Below are 13,374 nucleotides of genomic sequence, written 5' to 3' on the forward strand. Positions count from 1 at the left end.
CTTCTGCTCTCAAGGGCAACAAAGTCCCATACAAAAGCATAAAATAGCGCGTGCCTATTCCCTTACTGCACAGAGGATGGTGCCCTCCCGTTACTATTCTCAGTGCAGTACTCGTGTGCATTATTTATGTGCAGCATCCTCCTATATGTGTATGAAGAATGACCACGATCTAGAAGGTGTTGTGAAGCAAGTGGCAAACACGTCTTCAGGGGGTTTTAATGGTCTCAATTTGGAAGCTCTCACCTAAGAGTATAGGACATCAATCTGTGTAATGAACTCTGCATCCAATATTCTAGAGTTTTCCTCCAAGGGATTTAACTGGATTTCAGAGGAGTGTTTTTTTTTCTCCTGTATTTAATCCACACTTCCATCAGAGGAACGTGTTTTTACTTCTGATTTCTATCATTTTGGCAAGTTCTGGTTGGAACCTAGGGAACGTAGTACATGATCACAGTCAGAACTGTATGTAATTCAGTGTGCATTGATGTTTGCACTGTCGGAAAAATTATTTCGAGAAGTGGTACTGCATGGAGAATGATGAATGGGTGCCATTACAACACCTTTAGGAGAACTGAGAATGACCAAAGCGGGTGACAGAATCGGTGCAACACACAGATTCCCTGGATAATGTTATTTGTATTGCTATGCAGTCTCCTAACTACTCATTGCTCAGGTATAGTATAACTATTCATCTTCACCACTATTCTCCCTAGTGTATGAGCTCCCCTGGCCTTCTGCAACTCTCGAGCCAACTGGGTGCAATAGATAAGGGCTTTGCAGAAGGCAGCTCATGACAACAGGAAGGTTTTAATACTGCAGACTTGAGCAAAAAAAACCCGAATCCAGCTCTGTTACCCGAGTCAGACGCACTCAGCTCAATTATACATGAACACAAGAAAGAAGGAGCAAGACATGAAGTGCACAATCAGCTGGATAAATGGTTTGGACATTACTCCGGCAGCGGGTGATTCACTGCATTACACAGCACGTTTAATGTGCTTTGCCTCTTCATTACATCTATGCCTCCCAGTGAATGGCGGTTTTATCGGTGACAGACAAGAGTGTGGGGGGGGGGAAAAACAATTAAATGATAGGACGCGCTGCACAATGCAGCCATTTTTTTGGAGTCTGTTTATCTGACAGTATTCATTTCTACTTAATGAAAAGCAAAGAAGTCATCAAAGCCAGAATCCATTCCCACAGCCAGGGAAATCGCTCTGCACCTTCTGCCTTATAATTGTATAACATTATTTACATCCCCTGGGTTGTCTATGTGACTGCAGTGGGTTCACCAAATCCTAAAGTTCATTGTATATTATTGGGTTCCTGTTCATTGTACTTGTCAGAATCAGGGACTTTAATCTGAATCACGTAACTTTGGACTGTGTAGCATTATTTGCTAAAAAATTTTCAGCATTCCCATAACGTGTAAACACAGACTTGAAAAGTCACTTTGCTCCTAGAGTAAAATAAAGTCTCCAATCTGCGAGCCATATATCCGAGGACTCGGAGGCACATGCAGCTTTTCATAAAATGTTAAATGTCGGGGGAGGTGAATGGTGATGGCAGCATTGAAGCTTTCTGTGCAGGAAAAAACCCATTGTTAAATATCACCCTGCGACTCGCTTTCATTCAGCTGCAGTTTTACTCTCTCCGGTCTGAAGAGATGCACGTACAGATAGATCCGCTCACTCCTCGTGTTATAGCTGCCTGAGCCAGAGGACTGTGTATGGGAGGCATCTCCCACTATCACAATTCTTCTTTTGATTGGAGTTCCCCTCTTGTTACAACCATCTGGCTGCATCATTCTTGTAGCACAGCGTTTCCTACTGTTACCTTCTGCTCAGCTGCTTCTGCCTTGATGAAGGCTTGTATACGGGAGCCTGGATTTGTATTGGGCCTTATAGTGGGGCTGATTATTGGATTTGCATGTATGAATAAGGTTTTCGCTTTACTCTAAAATGCTTATTTTTCTTTTTACATTTTAATGATGTTTTTAAGGCTCTTCAAAAAGTGGTGTTTTTTGGAGGTTTTTCAGCCTTCTAGAGACCACACTGCTTTATGCAGAGGCTTGAATAATGCACTATAGAATTTTATATTAACATCTGGCCACATAAAAAAAAAGCTATTAAAAATTCATGAAATTAGTAAATCTCCTCACCAAAGGGTAATATCCATCCAGGCCCAAACTAAATGGGCTCGCTGTAGATTTTCAACAAGAGGCCTTTTTGCACAGCAGACCAGTTCTTGCGCTTCCAGATGGAAAGTGTATTTTCTCCCTGTAGATTTTTATTTAAAAATCTTATCATAGTGGTTGTGCGTGGTATTGCAGGTTAGGCCCTTTCACTTGGGGCCGAGGTGCATCAGTACTGGCCTGTGAAACAAACTGCATCCTTGAAAGCTGTGCTTGCTTAAAACTGATCGGCAGGGGTACGGTTGTTGTGATCAATTAAAAGACTCCCCTTTTAAAGGAAATTTACCATCAAAACCAGAGATTCTCTGTGCTACAGATTCACAGGCTGTTACCCTACATGAGCACCACTGTGTACTGCAACTTCCTCTGCTAGACTACAGCAGGCAGGTGCAGGGGAGACGGTGTAACAGCCTGTAAAACTACAGCAGAGGGGCTCTGGTAACACCCCCAGGAGCCCTTCAGACTCATTAACATAATTATACAAGTTTGTTTTAGATGAACAGAGGCCATGGATAATAAATGTAAGAAGATTACCACAGTTCCACTAGTTATCATGCATGATTTTGATGGGGGGGGTGGGGGTTATGTCTACTTTGTTTAACAGTTTAGAGTAATAAGTGACAACCAGCTAATTACATGGCTCATGGTGATTGCCTCCCCCATCTAGCACATGCTCTACATTTTCCTTTTCTCTGCCATTACTTATCTGTGCAAGGCAAAATCAAGTTACAAAGAAATGCATGTTTTATTTCTGATGCCATTTGTTCTGTTCTGTATGTTGTGTAAAAGATCAAGTACTGAAGGTTATATGCAAGGAAACATGTACTGTATGACTTTACCTTGCTCCAAGTTACTTTATTCATACTGTATAATACACCTAGAGCGATTGTATTGAAGGTGGTTATGTGGACAGGTTTCCAGTTCATCTCCCATTGCATCTCTTTACCCAGCGTTCTGCTTGCATAGAACAAAAGGCAATTCTCAGAACCAGCCAGGAAATTGCTTGACTCTGCTTCTATTAGAATGTCTTTATAAAAAGGAGTCTCAATAACTCGTCTCCCTGCATATCACATCTAACAGTGTGTCTGCAAATAGCATTTTAGCAAGTACTAATACTTGAATACAATGTGCTCAGATATCGTTTGCCTTACACTAGTTTGCTTTGACTTTCAGAAACTTGTCGTGGAGCAACTTAGGAAGAATCTCATAGTTAAACAGGAACTTCCGGACAACAAGCTTCTCATCCAGCCTCTGCTTCAGCTCGAGAGCAAACCGCCAACACCGCAAGTGCAGCCACATCAGATCCAACTACAGCAACTCCAACCACAGCAAGTGTCACAGGCATCTACATCACCTCTTCCAGGCCTGAGTGGCACGCAGGTTAGTGTGTGACTGCTAGGTTTAAAGGGGTTTGCCCACAAAAGAAAATTCACACATTTCTATCCCCTAGTGATTTATTGCTGTTTTAGCTTCTATCTCTCCCTCGGCAGCTCAGTCCAAAATTCCAGGGTGTGGGCAGGGACTCTCTAAGCAGACACATTATCACCCATACTATACTGTAGTATGGCAGTATATGATAGGATCGATCAGACAACCTAGGGTTAAAGTACCCTAGGGAGCCTGAAAAAATAGTAAAAAATAAAAACAGTTTAAAAATATAATTAAAAAAACCCTAAAAATTTCTAATCGCCCCCTTCCCTAGAACTGATATATAAATTAACAGTAAAAATCATAAACGCATTGGGCATTTTTGGACGTGGCGATACACAATCTATCAAAATATAATTTGATAATAATTTAATCAAACTGCGTTTAACCCCGTAATGGAAAATAGCGCCCAAAGTCGAAAATGGCACTTTTTAAAAATTATAACGAATTCTGTAAAAAGTGATAAAAAGGTTGTACAGTCCTAAAAATGGTATAATTGGAAGCGTCGAAAGTCGCAAAAAATTACACCACCTACTGCTCCGTACACTGAAGTATGAAAGAGTTATTAACGCCAGAAGATGGAAAAATCTAAAAAAAAAATAAAAATTGTACGGGAGGTTTTAATTTTTGTAAATATATGAAAACATTATAAAATCTATAAACATTTTGGTATCCCTGTAATCGTACCGACCCAAAGAATAAAGTAGACATGTCATTTGGGGCGCGCAGTGAAAACCGTAAAATCCAAGCCCACAAGAAAACGCAGCAAATGCGGTTTTTCACCAATTTCACTGCATTTGGAATTTTTTCCCCCCCGCTTCCCAGTACAAGGTATGGAATATTAAATACAACCATTTTGATGTGCAATTTGTTGAAAACAAGCCCTCACGCAGCTCTGTACATGGAAAAATAAAAAAGTTATAGATCTTTGAAGATGGGGAGTGAAAAACGAAAAAGGGCTGCGGCGGAAAGGGGTTAATAATTCAATTTTTAATATTGTAGGGCATATATAGAATTGTTCGTCATTAAATGCTGAAAGTTTCTGCATAGAGACAAACCTAATCATCAGCCAATATCTGTGTTTGTAAGATTAGGAGACAGGGCGTTGGATAGAATATACTGTATAACCAAAGCCCTGTTTTGTCAATGGGGAGCGTAAGGACCTCTGATTCCCTCCATGGTGTTTGCATTACGTTTAGAAACTAATGTGATCTCTTAGAAGCACCCAGTGTTTTACATTGTTTACATGCAAAAAACAGGGTGCTTGTTTCTGGTCACATGCGTCTTACTGGGAATGCATATGCGATCGGGTTGAGACCCACACGGGGCGTTTGCGTTGCGTTTTTAAATGCAATGCAAAAGCCATGTGTGGCCAGATCCTCAATCTTTCACATGCCAAAATTGTGATCAAGGGAGTTCCTGTGACATAACACAGGTCATACCTAATGTAGGCAGACTAGTCAGGATTTGCTGAACATTATAATTTTTTGATTTGGCAAAAAAAAAAAAAAGTTACAAATGTAATGCTAATGTATATGCACAATAAAATAACACAAAGGATAAAAAGAGGTATGACAAAGCAGAAAATTCCAAAGCTGTGCAGTCTGTAGGACTCTTAAATTGAATATCACTTATTAATTGTAACTTTATGATTAATTATTTGCAGATCTTGTTGCATAATTACTTTCCTCAGAATCTCAGGCCACTTATAACACACTCTATTCACAATATTTTAGACCACTGTCTCCAAGCCAAATTTCATATCCAAACTTTTAGAATATAAATTTATTATAGGGCAACCATGAAGCAATGGCGTTTGGGGGACCAACAACTTGTCAGAAGGGAAGCATAAATGCATTGATCTGAAAAGCAGCCGAATGTGATATTTTGTATCATTGCTCAAAATTGTACCTTGTTGCACTTATAGTAACTCTGATCACTTTTCTGTACTAACTTTGCATTTGTCTTTCTTCCCTTCATCTAATGCTGTTTCTTTTACTTTTTAACAAAAGACTGTGGCCACAGCCTCTATGATCACGGCAAAGACTCTACCTCTCGTGTTGAAAGCCGCAGCAGCATCCATGCCCACTTCTGTTATGGGGCAAAGACCAACCATTGCCATGGTGACTGCCATCAACAGCCAGAAAGCGATCATAGGCTCTGATGCACAAGGTGGTGCAGTAAACCTGCAGACGTCTAATAAGATCACCAGTCAGGGAACCGAGACCTTTCAAATATTGGCAAAAAATGCTGTTACTCTGGTGAGAAATAACTCTACGCATTTATGCAATTTACACATACGTTGGCTCTGTTCAGAAATGTTTAATGTCTAAGATTTTCAATTTGTGTATAGCAGGTCCAAGCAACAACTTCTCAGCCTATCAAAGTTCCCCAGTTCATCCCACCCCCGCGGCTCACTCCTCGTCCAACGTTTCTTCCACAAGTAAGTGCTTCCCACATGTTTTTGATTACAATCCATCATTGTTGCTTCCATATAGTCATTTTAGTCCAGAAAGATAACAGAGGTCTGAACGCAAGTGTACACTGCGCTTTAGTAGTGAAAGTACATGGAAATTTTTTTTTAATTTTTGACAATGTTCATGAATGTTACTAATTGAGTAATTTTTCTATCATTTTGAATATTTATATCAGGTGCGGCCAAAGCCTGCTGCACAAAACAACATACCAATTGCCCCTGCCCCACCTCCGATGCTGGCAGCTCCACAGCTCATCCAGCGGCCAGTTATGCTAACTACCAAGTTGACGTCAACCTCTCAGAATTCTATCCATCCTGTGCGCATTGTGAATGGACAACCCACGGCCATTTCCAAAGCCTTCCCTACAGCACAGCTCACCAGTATCGTAATAGCTGCTCCAGGCACCAGGCTGGCAGCTCCACAAACTCTGCAACTTCCAAAACCAAACCTGGAGAAGCAGGTAACAGCACTTTTTCATTTTGGTTAATGAATGCAGTGCAGATAGGATACTATGTACAACGTGCTCAGATCTTCCTGCTCTATAACATGCTGCCCACATGTTGGACAATAAGTACAATGTGCTTGTCTCCTCCTGCTCTATAACGTGCCTTCTGCGGGTAGGACACTGCCTGCAATCCGATTAGCTGCTTCTGCTCTATAACATGTTGCCTGCAGACAAGGCACTTTGTTTCCAGTATTGGTTGGGTCATAGAGGTCCCACTGATCAACTGATCATATTCCTTTTTTCATGGGAACATAGTAACGCTTTAAGTACACCATAAAGGCCATTATCCCGATATCATGCAATTAGTTATACACCTTAACCTGAAAAGTATTTGATGACTGTAGTCCACAAATGAGTAAATTTTTTTTTTTTTTTTTTAATTATTATTACTAATGCAAATCTGGCTAGTTAGCAAATTGCTGTGAAACATCTGCTTGTTTGTCTTTTCCTTAGACGGTTAAAACTCAGGTGGAAACAGAGAAGCCAACTGAAAGCAGTACGACCGTGCAACCTGCCCCCAAGCCGAAACGAGAGGAAAACCCACAGGTACAAAGATCTGAGGAAAGCAGGGCTTAAATTCATTCCACTGTGATGGCTTTAGTAAAACTTCTAATCATTTCTCTCTTCTTAGAAACTTGCCTTCATGGTGTCGCTAGGTTTGGTAACGCACGACCACTTAGAAGGTCAGTAACTTAGTCATGTTAATGAATCTGTTTTGACAGTTTTTAGATCTTGTATTATGTTGGAAATTACTTTTCAAATTTAACATGGATATTGTTGAGAATGTGTATCCTGGTGAAAATACACAACATATTTTGATTTTTACATTATCTTATAGACCCCCTTTGTACAGAAACATTTGTGCACAAACTGACCTGTAGGATCTCTATTAAATGCACATTTTGCCAGTACTGTAGCACATTGCAGATTTTGCACTGTGAAATCTAGAACGTATCTATCCGAACTGTGTGAACATACACTTAGCTCTTTAACCAGTACATTATAAGAATGTTCTCCAGTATAAAGTTAAGCCACTGTGTATTGAGATGTTATACAACTTTCCAGCATGCCTTCGGAATAATGTCTTCAGTTTTTGAGAAATTTAAACCTTCATTGTTGATATTTGGTGTAAAATCAGGTGTCTTGATAGTGTGCTTCTTAAACTCCAACTTTTTTTTAATGTGGTCAAATCCTAAATTTATTCCCATTCTAACTGCAATTTAGATGGGAATAGCCCTGACTCTCTACCTCTCTGGAGTGGTCAGACATTGCAGAAACCCTCTTTATGCTATTACCTAAGTAGTTACCTAAGCGGTGTGTACAAGGAGTATCCAGTACTGTCATGCCTAACACAGGGCCTGTAGAAGTGGAATTTTTAAGTTCCCAAAATCTTTTGAGTCCTGTTCCTTCCCTCAGGCCCTGCACTAGGCTTGACACCGCAAAACAAATTGATCTCGAGCGTAACTTTTAAACACTATTTTCAGACCAACCCCCTTAAATGTTGGATGTCATTTCTGACATCTTTCTGACTACTTTCTAATTAAATAGAACAATAATGTTTATTTTTACTGTCCCTCCCCCAAATATAGAAATTCAAAGTAAACGGCAAGAAAGAAAAAGAAGAACCACGGCAAATCCTGTGTACAGCGGGGCAGTATTTGAACCAGAGGTGAGCAATCGCTGTGAATCACACTGTGCTTAATAGATTAGTCAGCCTGAGAATATATAGATCATCATTTAGGTGGTGGAGCTGAAGTGATGTAATATTCTTGATGATTTGGATGCAGAGTATTACTGAAGCATCCTGCCCGGGAAAATATTTTAGTTGTGTCACTGACCCGTCAGAATTTCTCATAATCTAGGTTGGTTTTTTTACTTTATCACTGTTTGTATACTTTTTGATAACAAAAGAATCTTGTACTTCTCATGACTGAGGTAGATTAAACTGTATTTATTTTGGACAATCTGGATCCCAGGCTATTTTGGCTTGTCGAGAATTGTCTTGGCTGATTTAAATTGTAGCAAACTCTAAGCTCTGAGGCGGATTAGTTTAACCAGTTTTTTTTTGGGTCTCTGAAAGGGGTTATCCCATTGTAGTAAGTTAGGCCTTATTCTCGGGATAGTGCCTAACTTTCTGATCGTTGGGGGTATCAGTGATAGGACCCGTCAGGATCAGGAGAACAGGGGCCTGAAGTCCCAGTATGATCAGAGCAGTCAGTTCCAAAGAGATGAACAGGGGAGCTCGCGCATGCGCAACCACCTGATTCGGGTCATCTCGGATTCAACAGGGGTGCATTGGGTCCCATCACTGTGAGCCCCATCTATCAGCAAGTGAGGCGCTATCCTGTGGATAGGGCCTAACTTGCTACAATAGGACAATCCATTTTAAGTCTTTTGGCCCCTGGTGGGACCTGGACACCAACCCCCTTCCTCTCTTATGATCATAAAATTTTGATTTGTATAGACATAATATATATTATATTAACATAATTTTTTTCCTCTTTGCAGCGTAAGAAGAGTGCAGTGACCTACCTGAATAGCACAATGCATCCAGGAACGAGGAAGAGAGGTAGCTCCTTCACATCATTTCCACCTCCCCCCCCCCCCCCCCCCCCCTCTTGGCACTGTTGTTTCGCCATACTCATGCAGGCTTTTACTAGAATTGATGCTGCGATTGAACTTGCTTAACAGTGTTGATTATTGGCTACTAACACTCTCTCTTGTACAGTAATATAAATCGTAAAATTAAAGCATCTTGCATATGTAGAAGTGGTAAAGGTACATTCACCACGGCATAACCCTATGTAATTGGTGCAATTGGTATTGCCTTTTTCGAAACACCAGGGCACAATTTTCACATTTCTACTTGCACTCTCCAAACTATGATATTGTAAAGTGACAAATAATAAAGTACAAAACACTTTTGGGCCATTCGAGGCCACATCAGTGCTGAAAGATGCTGCTGGCCTAACTAACAGATCAGCCACTTACGGAAGTATGTTAGAGCCGTCCAGGGGCTTGGTCTAAAAGTTGGCCTCAATAGAATGCAAAAAGCTATTGGAAAATGTGGTGACCTCCAGCCCCACCATATATTTAGAAGACACTTAAACTTCATGTTTCTGATGGATCAGACAGACTATACCCAGGAAGCATTTGAGCTAACATGATGTATTCAACTCTAAAATCCAGAACTTGGTAAAAACAAAGCAGCATCTTGTTTTAATTTGTTGAGCCCCTGGAGATTGTGTTGTTGTTTTTTTTTTTTTTTTTTTTTTTTTAAATCAAGCAGTTTTTATTAACATTTTTAACTTTTCACAAGAAAGAAAATACATGCATACATACATCCCTTCCCACCCCCAGAGAAGGGTGTCTCAATATCTGACCAAGCATCAGATCCATCCGAGACGCAAACTCTGTGTTCGCCACCGTTTTCGAGCAGTCTGTCAAAAACGCATACGTTTTTTGACGCACTGCTTAAAAACGGACCAAAAACGCCATGTGTGCCATCACCCTAGGCTGTGTAGTCCTGTTCAGGTTTTTGCATGCGGTTTTAAAGCAAAAATTCAGAGTGAATTGATGAAAGGAGGAACAGTTTCACCTGTCCAGTATATATCAACTGTTTGTTTTTTGGGTTTTTTTGCATTTTAATTTTAAGGATTTTAAGAAAAACACTTGCACTTTTTGTCTTATTAGACCTAACTAAAAGATAATAACCTCACTTCTACCCGGTGCAATTTTTTTCTTCTTCTGAACAAATCACATCTGATGGTAAACAGTCAGAGCACACCATATATCTCCAGAGTCTGCTAAAGTCTCTGGGGTGAAAGCTAATTCTTCAATGACAAAAATTCTCAAACAAAAAGTTCTCCTGTGTTTTCTATTCTATATTATATTTTTTTTTTTTTTTTTTTTACTAGGTAGATAGCTTTGTGCCAGCACCTACCTAACTTCACACCACCTCCCTTCAATATTTCCACATGATAAAATGGCTTCTATACCTTGTGCACAATCTTTGCCTTGTACTCATTTATTGTGTCCTACTACCCAGTTACGGTCAGCACTTGTTACCGGTGTCCATTCTGCCTCTTTCAGGCATCTGATGTCTTTCTAGTTCTATAACTTGCTACTTTATCTTGTGCCTCCTGCTTTCACCTTTCCTTTTTGTTGTGTAATACTGTACTATGATTATTTCCTTCATCTCCTGCATCATTCCTTTTTCATGCTAGCCAATGAGGAACACTGGCCAAAGGTATGTAAATCCCCCATTTTGTTTCTGTTCTGTTTTTTTTGTGTGTTTATTAACGTATAGGTCGTCCTCCCAAATACAACACGGTCTTGGGTTTGAGCGCCCTGCCACCTGCCTCCCCTTCATCCAGTCATCCTCTTCCCCATGAAAACGAAAAGGCACAGCTTACATGTAGTTTCCCTTCAAGTGTCCTGCCTGTGCCCCTGCCTAATCATTATTCCACAGACGTAAGTAATTCATTCTGGAAAGTGCCCTGCTGTCACGTGTTAAGGTACGGCACCTGAGACGTGTCTGATGACCAGGGCAGAATTGGCCACAGAGGCTACGGCTGGAAGTTTCCTGCAATACGAGTCTGCCTAGTCATTGAGCATAACCGGACTGCATATGTGTAAGATTTGCATACAGCTGTGTAGTGTGCGACTTTGCTTGGGTAAGGTTATTAAGAGCTGCTTACATTTATGACTTGTATTGAAGTGGTCCCGAGTGGGTTTGAAAACAACAGCATGATATATAGCTAGCTTTAAGTCATTCTGTTAAAGGAAATCTACCACCAGGATGAAGGATTGTAATTATGGTGGTAGATTTCAATTAAAGGAACACAAAACCAAGAAGTGAATAAGAAAAGTAGAGACAGGAGATGCAGAAACATGGAAGGCACAGATCTGTTTTATTTCCAACCTTGTGCTGCAGCCAGTGACTTTAAAGGAGTTTTCCCACGAAACAAGTTAGGCCCTAACTTGCTGATCAGTGGGGTCGCCACACAGATCACAAGATCATGGGATCCAATATACCCCAGTTGGACCCCTCATTGCTTCCCGAGATGAACAATCTCGCCGTGTAAGGTTCTCTGCAATCTCTATCAGCTCCATAGAGATGAATGGGGCTGCGCGTCCGGCTACTCCACACATCTCTAGGAGCTACGAGGGGTCCGATTGGGTTACATCGTAAATGTGGCACTAGACTAGTTGAGCATATCAAAGAGAGAAGCGGCTGATCTCTAGAAATCTGAGAACATTTTTGTAATATATTTCTAAGCTAGGGCTGCACAGCAGCCTCGATGTTGCATGGGCAAAGATTGCAGGATACTTGCAATCTGCACAATTGCACAAAACTCCTTTTAGTATCTAGTTGTGAGATGCATTGCACACAGTTATATCTCAATCAATCATTGGTCATACAGCTGATGCCACTGCCAAATTATAATTGGATTTGGAATAAACAAAGAGGGTGCGGTCACACGTCGCGTTTAACGAATGCGTTTAAATACGCATTGCATTAGCTGAAGAGTGATTTGCCTAATTAAATGGCTGTTAGCACGTGTGTTTACAAAACGCAACAGTTAACGCATGTGTTAACATTGCGGTTAATGCATGCGTTTGTTAACCCAAGTGTTAACAGCTGTTTAATTAGGCAAATCACTCTTCAGCTATTCCAATGCGTTTTTAAACGCATGTGATAAACGCAACGTGTGACTGCACCCAGAAAGTTCTGAATTAATTTGTTCATTTTTGGTGTTTAGTGTTCCTTTAATAATGACAACTTTTTGCTTTTAAAGCCATAGACATGTTATGAGTGCAGTCACAGTCAATATCAACATTAATTACCCAGTAGCCCAGAGGGTAGAGTTCAGGTAAAGGTGGGTTCACATCAGTGATTTTTTGCACATACAGATTTGTTTTCTCTTCCTGGCTTCAGTGATTCTTCACCGATGCCTTACTGACCCATTCTTTCTGACACTTCATTATTTTTTTTCCATTGAACAGTGGAAATTGCAAATACAATTTAGAGCCTGTCTCCATTTTGTTTGAAAAATAGGACATCAGTAAAAAAAAAACACTAAAGCCAGGAAGAGAAAACTATTCTGTATGTGTGCATAGGCCAAAAATGGTTTCCGTGAAAAAAACACCAGTGTGAAAGCCCAAAAATTACGGTAGATTGTGGCTTAGCTGCAGCTCCAGATACAGAGTGATGTTTGTGCCATGTCTGGTAATATTGGAGCAAAGCATCACTTCCCAAAAAAGTGCCACTCTATATGTGGGAAGCTGAGTACTGAGCTTAAGACAGCGGCCAGGACACCAAATCTTTAAACGGGTCTACAGTATTTCTTACAAGTTTCTATGGGCAACTGGAACAGTTTGACCTCAGACATTCTGCCATATCTCCCCCAATGTCATAACTTTGGAGATATAGCTATTCTTTGCATATTTGACAATGTCATTCTGAGATGTTTCCCCCTCTGTAGCTTTAAAAAGGAAAAAATGTATAGTGACTAATCTAATGTGAAGAGGGCCTTAGCTGGTTTCTGTACTGCAGTCTCAATGTGTGTTGCATCGCGTATTATTGCTCTTCTAATAAAATGTGTAGAGTATTTTCCTTAGTGTAGATAAGATGCAGCTTGTTTTCTGACACTGTACCCTCTCCTTCCGTGCTTTTCCTTTACTGTCAAGTGACTTTTTCCTGCAATTTCCTCTACATACTACACTCTCAATGGGCAGAAGATGTTTCCTCTATTCTTTATTTCCTG

General features: G+C 40.4%; 1 protein-coding gene across 6 annotated transcripts in view; it reads left to right on the plus strand.

The window, feature by feature from the left end:
• Positions 1-13,374, plus strand: part of PHF21A (PHD finger protein 21A) — a 71,188-nt gene that overhangs the window by 45,304 nt on the left and 12,510 nt on the right. For 2 of the 6 annotated variants that reach the window (XM_072118816.1, XM_072118818.1), the window contains exons 5-13: positions 3,368-3,574; positions 5,635-5,883; positions 5,976-6,065; positions 6,275-6,559; positions 7,058-7,150; positions 7,236-7,287; positions 8,194-8,273; positions 9,113-9,173; positions 10,831-10,853. In XM_072118816.1, the coding sequence (XP_071974917.1) occupies positions 3,368-3,574; positions 5,635-5,883; positions 5,976-6,065; positions 6,275-6,559; positions 7,058-7,150; positions 7,236-7,287; positions 8,194-8,273; positions 9,113-9,173; positions 10,831-10,853 (1,140 nt within the window). Of the gene's footprint in view, positions 1-3,367; positions 3,575-5,634; positions 5,884-5,975; positions 6,066-6,274; positions 6,560-7,057; positions 7,151-7,235; positions 7,288-8,193; positions 8,274-9,112; positions 9,174-10,830; positions 10,854-10,913; positions 11,078-13,374 lie in introns of all 6 variants that reach the window. The other 4 variants (XM_072118813.1, XM_072118814.1, XM_072118817.1 and 1 more) reach the window with 3 other exon arrangements.

The sequence above is a fragment of the Engystomops pustulosus genome, chromosome 7, assembly GCF_040894005.1.
Source record: "Engystomops pustulosus chromosome 7, aEngPut4.maternal, whole genome shotgun sequence".
Lineage (NCBI taxonomy): Eukaryota > Metazoa > Chordata > Amphibia > Anura > Leptodactylidae > Engystomops > Engystomops pustulosus.